The following is a 12092-nucleotide window of genomic DNA, read 5'->3' on the forward strand; positions in this document are numbered from 1 at the left end:
CTCAGAAAGGAGAAATCTTTCCCAGCTCCCTGATTTAAGAACAACCAGACAAACTATAATATAAGTACATCTGCCCTGCAAGTGTGTGGCACTGATAAACTTACTTAATGATTTGCAGTTGTCATCTGGCTCAGCAGCTCCTTTTTCTAGTCTGATCCTTCTACTGACTAACATATATCAGAGCCTGTAAAGCCTTTAAAGATTTTGTTGAAAGGATGCTTTAGCAGTAGGAAATTAACACAATGTACATTTTTACAGAATGCTTCCTCCTGGAGTAAAATAGGCTTTCTTCTGTCTTGTATTCAAGTAGCGTCTGAATATTTTTTTCAACACTGTAGAGAAAGGTAAGAAGAAAAGGATTCTGATAAAGTAATTCACAAATTACACTTTCCTAACTGTCCTGTACTTTAGCATAATTCTGTAATTGACTGCTGAATAGGAGAAGCATAGGAGCAGCAAAAATACAGCAAAAATAAATATCAGTGGTTGGGCATTATGAACACGTCGATTAGTTTTGTAAAGAAAAATTTTAAATGACAAGTAGAGGGAATTTTTCAAAGGCACTTATATGGCTTTCTCACTTGGCAGTGAGGTCTGCTTGGATCCATCTTGCTACCTGAGTGACCCTGCAAGGGAAGGGCTCGTAAGTGCTTGTACACTAACACCAGAGCTCACAGCCCACTCTTGCCAAGTCTGACCTGTGAAAAGAGAAAAGGAATAGAGGCCACTACACAAAGCATCTCTCCAGCTGGACCTGGTAAGACATGTAGTTGTCAAAATTGTTCTCATATTGACAAAACTTGATAGAAGAATTGCCTCTGATCCTTGTCCTAAACAGATAAATATTTAGAATGTAAAGCTTTGTTTTCAAGTACTTGGAACCTGATAAAACCACAGTCTGTGGTTAGTTGTAATGTATTAAATCTGCATTAATGCCTTTGCAAATATCATTTTTATTGCTTTGAAGCCTGTCTACAGATGCCTCTTACATTTGTGCAATCCACATTTGTACAATCCTCTTTTATATGGCATAATTGTTATTTTGGGAAAACAAACACAAAACAAACTGCCTCCCATAAAAGTTAAGAAAAACAAAGGAATGCTACATAGAGAAAGACCTTACCTGCATCAGAGTGAGGTCAGACAAACAGAAAATATTGCATAGCAATTATTTTCTACCATGAGTAGACTGTTTCTTTAAATGTTCACTAGGTTTTAGTTCAGAGTAAGTACTGAGGGTAGGTAGTTTTCTCACTGAGCGTAGGCTGTTGAAACTGAAAATCATTTGTCAGTGTTTTTGTCACTGCCTACGTGTATGAACACACACTCAGGTTTTAACAGGTAGGTCACTGGGTATTTTGGAAAGCTACTCTGGCTTTAGTCATAAGGGTTTGAAGGATTTGCTCACATTCAGACACAGCTTGTGATACCAGGGAAACAGTCAGGGCTGCAGCAATGCCATTCGTGATTAGATATGGGTCAAGAATGTCTTCTGTTAGTGCTTCTGTATTATTGGTACTTCATAGCCATAAGCAGAGCTTTCTTTAAGTGCATGGAAGAGGACAGTTTATTTTCAGAAAATGCATGTGTTTCTTCTTACCTGGATTTTAAGGTCACTGCAAAGTGGGACAAAAAAAGTCCTGTCAACAGTTAACAGTAATCACTGCTGAAGACTGCCATACTTTGAGTATACACTAACATAACTTGAAGAGCGATGATAGTCTAGCAGACAGGCAAATGTGTGCCCTAAATATGTATCTTACAGTTCATAAACAGTAAAGAAGGAAAGAATGCACTGCAAAGAGTTAAAGCAAAAAGAAAGAAAAGAAAATGCTCCTATTTCTTAGAAGTAAGGTTTGACTTCCTATCATCTGCCTACATTTTTCTTTCTCTTTGTTATTCGGTATTTCCTGGAGGGAGACTCTCCCTGGCACCACCTGATTCCTTTACATTGCCAAGAGTCCTGTGATAGTAAGCCACTTGAAGTAAGATGAAACAAATTTAAAAGTATCTTAGAGGGCAGAAGTTTGAGCAGAAGCCCAAAGGCCAGGCACCCCTCAGGTCTATTACAGCAAGCATCCTAAAATCAACCCCAGTTCTCCTAGTGTCCACATACATGTGCTTTTCCCAGTATGTAATCCTAGCTACTGCCAAGCATTACCACTTTCTCCTCCACTGAAAAGGTGTAAGGGCACAAATGCTTTCCCTGCTGCATCAAAATGCAGTACAAATGCTCACAACAGTATTATTCATTGCAGAAACGCTGGACTTGCATCCCCTGCAGAGCTAACGCAGCCTTCTAATAATATTCGTCCCATCAGAGGAATATGAACAGGCTGTAAGAGTCAAAAGTGTACCTCAGAAGGTTGAGGGGTGCCAAAAGCGTGGCATTTTTCTTTCTTAATCCTGGAATTAAGATTAATTCCTCTCAGCACCTTCACACCCATGTCTTGATCCCACTTTCACAGCAAATCGAAACTGTCAAGAAAGAACAGATATGAATCCAAAAACCAAAAATACACTTATTTTCCTAACTAATGGTGTCTAACCATGTAGCAGAGAAAGATGAAATTTGTATCCATGTCCCTGGATATGAGAGAAGTCTCCCTCCTTGGTGACATCCTTGTGCAATAAGAAGGTAAATAAAGGTGATAGAAATATTTCCAGAGGAACTCCCTAATTGTAAATAGGAATGTTGAGTATGTCAGACTTTTACAATCATATTGACATTTCAGTTTTAGCATGGGTGGTTGAATTGTGATTCCTTTGTTTGCTGGTAATCTTGAAAAAAAGGTGACCTCAAAAATTAAAAAAAGGAGGGAAAGAAGAATTGACAGTGGTTTTGAAGTCATTGTGATTTCTGTGGAAGAATGAAATACACATCTTTAATTTTAAAAAAGCAAGCTAAGTAGATGGGCTTATTCATTTGATGCACATACGTGCCATGCAGTTTTCATTATTTGAGAAAATGCTTGTAAAGAAAAGCTGGAAATCATCAGTCTCAGCAGCTCAGTGCAAGCATTGCTTCAGTGCTTAAAAACTGATTTTGGCATTTTGGCATATTGTGTTAGCTGAGTCAGAAAAGCTACTTTGCTCTCCTTTTTCCACTGCCTTCCCCAAAAGCTGAAAGCTCATTGGAGGAAGAGCAATTAACTGGGTCCAAATGTGCTTTCAAAACAAGCTTCTTGTCTAATGAAATTTTACTTCCACAAATTTTGAAGGTTTGTATCTATGAAAACAGTGATCTGCAAAGGAAGAACGTACTGGATTTTTCACAGTTTCTCCATCCTCTGGTAGAGAATAGGAGAAATTGCTAGACTGATACTGGAGATGCCAGTGTGCCATTTGGAGAGGAAAGTCTTTCTTCTTATAGCCCCTAGAATCCTGGCTGAGTCAGTAGAGATAGACGCAAGTGGGATCTGGTCAACCTGGTATACCTTTCTTTCCAAAAAAATTGATCATGTTCCTCGTGAATAAGATAGTTGGACCTGTTAGAGGTTGATAATTGGTTAAAATGGATGATATTTGTTCAAAAAAAAAAACAAAAACAAAAAGAAAAACAACGAAAAACGTATCTATACTGAAATCTGTCTGCAGAAAGTTGTAGAAAGATGTCACAATGATGCCTGTTAATGAAAGGGCGATGTAACAGCATCAGTAAGTATGAGTATGTCTAGTTATATCTATAACTAACAGTATATGTACAGAAGGAGTTGTAATTTTGTGATTGCCCCTGAGGAAATAGATCTGGGTGTCACAGGTTTGATGCTCCTAGACAACTGTATACAATGTATGGCAGCCAGAAAGGCATCTAGAGTTCTAGGAAGCATTTAGAAAGGGATTATGAAGAAAAAAAAAATGAGAAAATATGAAAAAATCCTGTGTGTCGTGTTGAAGGCAACTAGATGTGTGTAGTTCTACAACACATGCTAAAACCATGGAAAAATCATTGTCACAGGATGATGAGAAGGCAAGAAGTGTGATGGGTTTGAAGAAAACATATCATAAGTACTGTAGATATGCAGTTGCAATAATACAGTGTTTGGACTTGAACTTTAGCTAGGCGTTCAGTCAGATGAAAGGGAAACAGCTTATTCCTTTTGTAATTCAAAACTGTAATTTCCAAATTACACTTAGATTCTCAGACTGCATTCTAGATTCTTCCCCTCATAATGTCTTCCTCTCTAGAGATCCATAGAAATGGTGAAAGAAGGCATCTGTACACTGACTGCGACTAATACTTACTATTAAAAATAAATGTATATAATATTAAAAACAAACGTTCGCAATTTTTTTCAACAACAAGCATCTCAGTCTTGATTTCACAGGTGGCAAAATTCTTGTTTCAGTTTTGCACACAGAAATAAAATGTCTATTTCCTGACTCACAAACATCCATGGAAGTCTGATTCTAAGAGGGTCCATTTCCTGTGGAGTCAGTCATAATATCCTCATATAAACAAAAATAAATGCAAAGCTTGGAACAAGTCTGCAGTACCAAGCTGGCATTATGTGTAAATTTCCTGGGATTTTCCCATGTTAAGTGATAACAACTTAAAAAATGCAATAATTTCCAGAATGGGGAGCAATCCGTAAAACAAAAGAAAGCAAAACATGGACAAAGTATCTGTCACCTGATACATGACCAGGATGTTTGTATTAGTCAATATACAGCACAGACAGAAAAGGGGAGACCAGCAAGCTAATGTTTGTATTCTCTGTTCTTTTAAGGAAGAGTTTAGAGTGCTTGTCCAGGGACTTTCCAGTATTTCTTTCAATGACTTCCTCTGTGGTTTGCAACACTTATACATTAGAGAGAAATATACTTTCGATATTTTAAGAAAGCACGTATGAAACAAAGCATATGAAACATATGAACCTTGAGGGAACACATTACAGTTCACAATGGAGTTTTTCCAGCAACCAGCCATGGGAGGGAGAAGATAAGGGGAATGACGTGAGGTTGCTGCTGGGTTGTTTGGTTGTTGTTATTGTTGCATTGCCCCCAGCTTGAAATTGTTGCTGTAAGAAGGAAGAGAAAGTGGTTTTGAAGAAAGGTGAAGTAAGGGACCATGAAAACAGCTGAGGACAGAAAGTACACATAAGTACCTCTGTTGCATTTAATTGTCAGGATGGCAGGAGAGAAACAAAAGGAGGGTGATGAATGCAGACGGCTGTTATAAAGGGAATGGCCTTCTGGCAGGGCTGCAGAATACAATTCAGATGCAAAATGAAGTGGCCAAGGGGAGCAGAAGCTTCTACACGATTGCAGAAAGGCGAAGGTGGACAAGAATGTAGAGTTAACTGCAATGAAATCTCAGGGTCCTTTCAGTGGTGGCACAAATGTCCTGAGTCTTCCTCAGCTCTCTGGTGTATTACACAGATCCATCTGCAAACACACACACGTGCGCATACACACTTATTAAATAGTCTACATGTGTTCAAAGGATGCTGTTTTCTCCTGTTTGTGCATGACGTGGTAACTGTAGAGCACACTGTTCAGAGGGCAAGTGGCTGAACACCTCAACCTGATGCCAAACTCATGTGGGTTGTGTAGAGAACAGAAATTGATCTCACTGAGCAACGTCTTCAAGAAGAAGCAAGCCAAAGACTGTTCTCTGGCTTTATAATCACAAAGTTACCTGGCCAAAATTCTTTTGAGGTTTTAAAAATACGTAGATCACAGGTAAAGGTGAAGTACCTTCAGAAAGAATGTACGCAGGGTCTGAAGGATATGGATTCACCTGAGTTTCAACTGGTTTTGTGCCAGTGATAAAGCAGGAATCCAACCTATTTTTGCCATATCCTCTGGAAATGCTGTTTACTTGGGGCTATTGTGTAGTCAGTCTCTTGATACTCTGTTTTATCTTATGAAGGTTTCATTTTTTTATAGCAATGCTAGTATTTGCAACAGGAAGAAGTACGTGCAGACTGGCATATTAGATCTCCTTCCTACATGGGCTTAAGTCCCTGTTCCAAATCCAGCAGGACAAGGTCTTGAATCTGATAGATTTAGAGTTTCCAAAACATTCAATACCTCTCTTGCAATCTTCTTTTCCTCCTGTCTGGTATAAAGCCCTTCAAATCCTAACCCTTTTCCTCTCTTAAGAGAAGAAGCAGGCCCGTTTTTTTGCCTCATTCAGCCTTTGGTTATGAAATGGGCAAACAGGTGGGCAAATTGGTCAAGAATTTGCTTTGCATGAGTGTAAATTGGGATGCTAACCCCATGCTGCTGTGGCACGAGGACGGCTGGTTCTTCTGCACAAAGTGCCTTTCACTCTGGGAAGTGATCCTGAAGAAGAGAAAAACAAAAACAAAAACAAAAACAAAACAGAAGCCACGTTTTCAGATCAGCTAAGCCTGATCTGGTTACTCCAGAAGAGAACATACAAAATGCCCTTCGGGTCAGTGCTGATGTCCATCCAGCCCAGCACCCCGTGTCCATCAGCAGCAACAGGGAGTTGCCATCCCCACTGTACCATGCCAGGTCCTAGGGAAGTGAGAAGTGTGTCACTCCGTATTCCCTTTAGTATCTGAATCTGTCTGCCTCCTTCCAGAAGGTCTATACAATATAATTATATACTGTGTAAAGAAGTACTCTTCCACCTATTTTACACTGACCTGCAAGTTTCATCAAGTAACATCAAAGAGTCCTGTGTTCATGTCATCAGTTGTCTACGTGATTTCTTAAATCTTGCTCAAATTCTCCTCAGCCTTCTCCTCTCCTAAGTGCAAGACATTTTCAGTCTTTCCTTCTTTTCAAAGATGCAGGCGTAGCGCACTCAGTGCTCTCTGTTCCAGCAATCAGAGTAGCAAGCTGTTGTTACACCAGGACAAATGCTTGATATCTGGGTGCCTAAAATACAGACCCTAAAATTCTGGCAGACAAATAGTGGCCTTTTGATGCAGTCAGGATTTACAGCTCTGGGGCTGATCCGGGCACGGGCAGCATTCAGACATCTGAGGGTAAAGCTGTCTTATAACAAGGAACCTAAATTAGGAGCCTTGCCCCACAGCCCAGCAATCCTCAAAGCCAGAAGAGAGGTGGATGAGCATTTTACCCTACCCTCTTCCCAGAGCTAGGAGTTCTGTTTTGCATTCAGTAGTGTCAGGTTACTGTAACAGAGTGACTTAAAGTACCATGGACTCCAAATTGGCATTTCAGCTCCAGAAATCAGACCAGGATAGCAAAACTGGAGCAAATTGTTTCCAAATAAAGTGAATGAAAATGTAAAATAACAAAGAGATAACAAATAGATTTTTTTTTTTTGTAGAAAGCATTTATTAAAATATTGTCAGGAATAATGACATTCTCACAAGCAAATTCTGTCTATATAAGCTACAATTTTTTCCATTTGATGAATAACTTGATAATTAGACATAGAACCAAGTCCTTACACAGCGTAACAGGTCTGTGAACATTTCTTTAAAAATTATTATTAGGAATGGAAAATACAGTAGAAATTAAATAAATTATCATCACTTTCTGTCTTGTGTAGAAACTACTAAATAAATATATTTATAAATACCACAGAAATCACAATAAATAAACACCAAAGCCACTCTCTTACAGATTCTGCAGGCTAGATTTTTGAAGTCATAAAGTCAGAGCTCACAGTGAAGCCACGGGCTGACTGTGATTAAGGAAACTGCTGTTGACACAACATACTAGAGCACTCCAGGGGAGCAGGAGGATTTACTGGTTTGCTGCTGTAATAGCAAAATAGTAGGGCTTCGTACAAGCAAGCTGTGCTGTAAGTGCATTGCACTTAACTGGTTGTGTTTGACTGAAGTGACTTCCAAGGGATCTTCATTTCCTTGAGCAAGCCACTTCTCCTGTTCAGTATCTTCAGTTTCAATGGACAGCGTGTCCTACGGACAGCACTGACCATTTTGAAAGACTTTCTTAAATAGATGCAGTTAAATAAATAAATAAATAAGTAGACACGGTGATCTACGGCGAAGATAAGAACACCGATGTGGGAGGAGGAAGGTGGCATGCCTCCTGAGAGTAGGATGGTGCTCTCCTTGGGTGTTTCTCTCAGCGGAGGAGCGGGAGCGGTTCTGAGAGTTTTTCTGTCTGTATTTTTCTTACAGCGGTGCATCAGAATTGAGCTGAGCCCTGTTAAGAGGTGAAGGAAAAGGGTGGTTTAAAAGGCGGTTCAGAGAACGATTATCATTACTTAGTATTGCATGAACAGTTAAGAAGGAGTGAGTGCTCTGTTTCCAACTCTGTCTGCTGTCACAAGGCACAGAGACAATGAAGGCAAAGTTTCAAAAGCAATTACTGGAGTGCCAGTGTTTGCATAGCTGGTGCCCAGCTAGGAAACTTCTGCACCAAGAGTTTCTGCATTCGCTCATATCAAGGAATTCATTAACTTTGAAGTATGGATTATTGACATAGGATACTGCAATTAAGGGGCAGATGTATTGTACTAAAGACCCATTTTTCAGGGAATGTTCATTTCCCTGCAGACAGAGTTGCCAGTACTTAGTGGTTTAATAGAGGCATAGCAGCTTGAGCAAGGACCCTGCAGCAGAGCTCACAAAAGAGCTCATTTCTATAACTAAGCAACAAGTATCCTTGTTCTTTAAATCTGACTAAGAGCAAATGGAAACTATCACTATGAAACCCTACAAGTTGGCTTTTTGGGGAGGCTTACAACTTAACTGCCCAAACTGAGAATGAACAGGACTTACTTGGCCAGAATTGCCTTTACGATCAGCTGTACCCAGGGAGCAGTGGGGTCCAAGCACACCTCTCTGTTGTCCTTCAGAGTAGCTCTGCAAAAAGGAAAGAAAAAAAAAGTCAGGAAAATAGTACGTGGGTTTGTTTTGTGCACAGAGTGTAATACTGCATTTTCAGAGTCTGCGTGCCTGCACTCAGATGGCTCACACATTCCCATTAATCCTCCTCAATATTTATAGGTACTTGTTTGGAGTTTGTTTGCATTAGTAAAGATTCTCAAAAAAGCGCTGAAACCTCCAATGCAAAGAGGAGTTTCAGCAGTATACAGATTGCAACATCTTACTCCCTCCTCCATGCTGTCCCAAACCAGGTTAGTTTCAGGGGCTCCCTAAATCTGCTTAACAGGAACGTATTTTGTCTCTCTGAGGTGGTCACAGGACTGTTTTACTGTGAGTTTTGCCTGCCAAGTAAATGCAGGATTCAAACTAAGTTAGTCCCTCGTGCATTAAGCACTGACCAGTCCTTGCAATTCATGTTCTACCTCTGTAGAACAAATACTCGGTGTGTCCCGTGACAGATAAATACAGATCAGTTCAGAAATATACAAGAAAGGGAGACTACGCAGAAAGCCTGCAGCCACAGCGCAGTGCGGAGTGCAGGTACAGAAGAGAGGCTCTTGCAGAGGCACTTACATGATTTCAACGTTCTTGCAGTGGGGGCCACTTTGCGTCAGCTTCACATCTTGAATAGATTTAGGGTGGATGAACTTCGAGTGAGTGCTTATGCACTGGCACCGGAGCTCGTTTCCCATCCTTACCAGGCTCCTGCCTATAAGCAGAAAAGGAAGATTGCACTTTGAGAGGCAGTTTTATCATCGCTGTATTGACAGAAAGCACGGCTGCTCCGTCTTAACAACATTCTAGATTAGAGTCCTGCATTTGGCCAAGCTGACTAAATCCTCATGATGTAAAAATCAGTTGTTTATTTTTTTCAGAGGATCCAATACCTGAGCACATTTAAAATTAAATTAGCGTGGCGTTTTAAAATAAAACCACACATTTTGTTGTTACTTGCACTGACAACACTGCTGATTGCATCATTTCACTATCTGGATTGACAGACTGGCACCTGTCTAGAAGATAGAGCCCTGCATTTTTTCCCTAGCTTGAGGCTCGTCTTTGCTGCATGTTTTTATTGTTTGTTCTCCACTGCCAGCTGTATACTGCTTGCCTGAGGCAGCATGGTCAAGAAGTAAAAAACATGAGCTGATAAGCTGAAAAATACTGTCCTTCGTGTGGGAAGGCAGAGGAACATTCAAACACTTTTAAGAAGATCCTGCCTCTAGCCAAATGCACTTGAAATACAGAAGCAAAGCAAATATCAGTAGCATCCTTAAAATTTTTCCCACAAGATGTCAGTAACTCTTCAGTACGAGAGCTGCACGGTAAATTTCTGACTGAGGAGAAGCAGCTGAAAATATTTCAGAAGAAACCAACTTGCTGAAACAAGCATAAAGCTACCTTTCTGCAAGGACACGCGTCTTGGCAGATGCCAAGGCAGTGCTGCAGTCAGGTGGGTCTCGGCTGGGATTCGCTTACCTTGAGACAGAGCCACGGAAATCAGGAGAAGAGCCAGGACAGCCCCAAGTTTGCCGTTCATGATTAGAGAGGAGTCTTTAGCTTGGCTGTTGAGCTCAGGTTCTGTGGAGCTGTGACCTCTCCTGGCAGAGGATTGCTGATATCTGAACTGAGCAATCCATTGTGCTTTTATATGGTTTTGTGCCTGACTTGTGTGCTCTGCTAGCTTGTAGATTGCGTTAGAGGAATTTCCCAGATGCAGTAAAAATGAGTCACATGACTGTTGTGAAACTCCTTCCTAGATGACGATGAATTATTCTCCTGCAAATAATATAATGCATTAGTTTATTAAAATACATAAATAATATCCCTGCAGTCCAGTTTCCTTTGTAGACTTTTGTAAATGTTGTGCTTTTTCTGTAATGCATATGCTTATTATTTCATAATATAACTTTCTGATGGTTTCAATTACTTTTATGTTATAATTGTATTTTTTTCTTCATGGTAATAACTGTTTTTGTAGGGATGTTTGAGATATTTATTTTCTTCTCTCCCTTGGTGGTGATAGCTTCTACTTATCTGATTTTACACAATTGGTATGGAAATCAGATAGTGCTGAAATCAGTGAAAAGCTTTTCCACTGCAGTCAAGATTTTACCTCTGCACTATTTTGATTTTACTGACTTTTTTTGTTCTTTTCTTTTTTTTTTTTCTGTTAAAGTGGTATCTTACAAAATAAATTCATCTCCAATACTTTCTGTTTAGTAAAGGAATTGAGGGTGTAGTATTCAGAGCTTCCTAGGGGATGTAGATACTTGATTCTATGCAACCTTGAAAATCATTCCGCAATTTTCTTGTAACACATGTTAATGAATGAGGAAGCTTTGTATGCAAACACAGTGACATGACTTGCCGAACACAATTACTTTTGTTTGCTTTATAAATATTGGTACTGTTAATAACTCGTTTCTCTTTCAGTTACGGTAACCCTAGGTCTTAACACAGGGAAATAACAATAAATATTACGGTACTGCTGTAGACAAGCTTGTTAAAGAACCTTGTTGCATGAATGCTGAGTATTTATTTACTGTGGCTGGTAGAAATAATAGCCATTTCAAGGGAAAACTTGGGCTCAAATGGTGATCTATCACATAAACAAAGATATGGTTTTTAACCCACCTGGAGTGCATGCGATTAGGTGAAGACATTCTGTTCTGATGCTGTAGAAAAGTTGTTCTTTTGACTACAAAGACTTTTGCTGCTTGTCATCTCCAACCTCAAAGCTTCATGTTTCTGTGGTCTGAGGATTTATAGAGATATTTCTCCCTAGCTTTGAGGAGTTTGTAAAAACTCAACTTATCTTTAGCATGTAAAATATTGTAATTTATTTATAAGAACAATTGAACAGTTTGTTTATAATTTCTTATATTTTACTACTTACCATTAGTCATTAACTCCCTTGATAAAGAAACTTTGTGATGAAAATTCCTCTGTTTCCTATCACTATATCAGCTGGTCTAAGAAAAGATATAACCAAGTTTGACTCTCCTACCACTTTCTGAGTACTGAGTCAACAAAAGATACCACTTTCTGGTTCCAAATGGTGTTTCTCCTTAACTGTATGCCTGTCTTACAGAGCTTTCCTGAAAAATACCTGTAGTTCTCTTACGGCATGGAAAAGGAGGAGATTTTAACAGATATTGAAGCTTGTTTTTTGTTTATGTTTCATTTAAATTAACAGTGTGGTTTAACTGGGATCACATTGTAGATGTCAAACTTCTAGCCAGCTTACTTTGAACAAGGTTTGGCTGATTCTTTTCTTTTGGG

At 39.5% G+C, this 12092-nt stretch overlaps 2 protein-coding genes across 3 annotated transcripts in view; one reads left to right on the forward strand and one right to left on the reverse strand.

Moving 5' to 3' along the window:
- The window catches only part of RASSF6 (Ras association domain family member 6), a 133500-nt gene that overhangs the window by 58930 nt on the left and 62478 nt on the right, over positions 1-12092 (forward strand). The window contains exon 3 of one of the 2 annotated variants that reach the window (XM_083836080.1): positions 589-757. The gene's annotated coding sequence lies outside the window, so the exon portion shown is untranslated. Of the gene's footprint in view, positions 1-588; positions 758-9561; positions 10261-12092 lie in introns of those variants that run through there. The other variant, XM_083836082.1, reaches the window with a different exon arrangement.
- LOC310899584 (interleukin-8) lies at positions 768-11865 on the reverse strand. Its single transcript, XM_083836109.1, has 4 exons — positions 10287-11865; positions 9381-9516; positions 8700-8783; positions 768-8121 (listed from the first exon to the last, which is right to left on the reverse strand). Exons 1-4 carry the CDS (start codon positions 10345-10347, stop codon positions 8091-8093), a joined length of 312 nt encoding a protein of 103 aa, XP_083692235.1. The 5' UTR covers positions 10348-11865; the 3' UTR covers positions 768-8090.

Source organism: Anser anser (assembly GCF_964211835.1).
Source record: "Anser anser genome assembly, chromosome: 4".
In the NCBI taxonomy this organism is placed as follows: Eukaryota; Metazoa; Chordata; class Aves; order Anseriformes; family Anatidae; genus Anser; species Anser anser.

Coding starts and splice junctions, on each gene's coding strand:
- LOC310899584 (XM_083836109.1), bottom strand. CDS start 10,347: ATGAACGGCAAACTTGGGGCTGTCCTGGCTCTTCTCCTGATTTCCGTG. Junction 9,517..10,286: donor TTCCGTGGCTCTGTCTCAAG/GTAAGCGAATCC, acceptor TTCTGCTTATAG/GCAGGAGCCTGGTAAGGATG. Junction 8,122..8,699: donor GTAAAGGCAATTCTGGCCAA/GTAAGTCCTGTT, acceptor ACCTCTTAACAG/GGCTCAGCTCAATTCTGATG.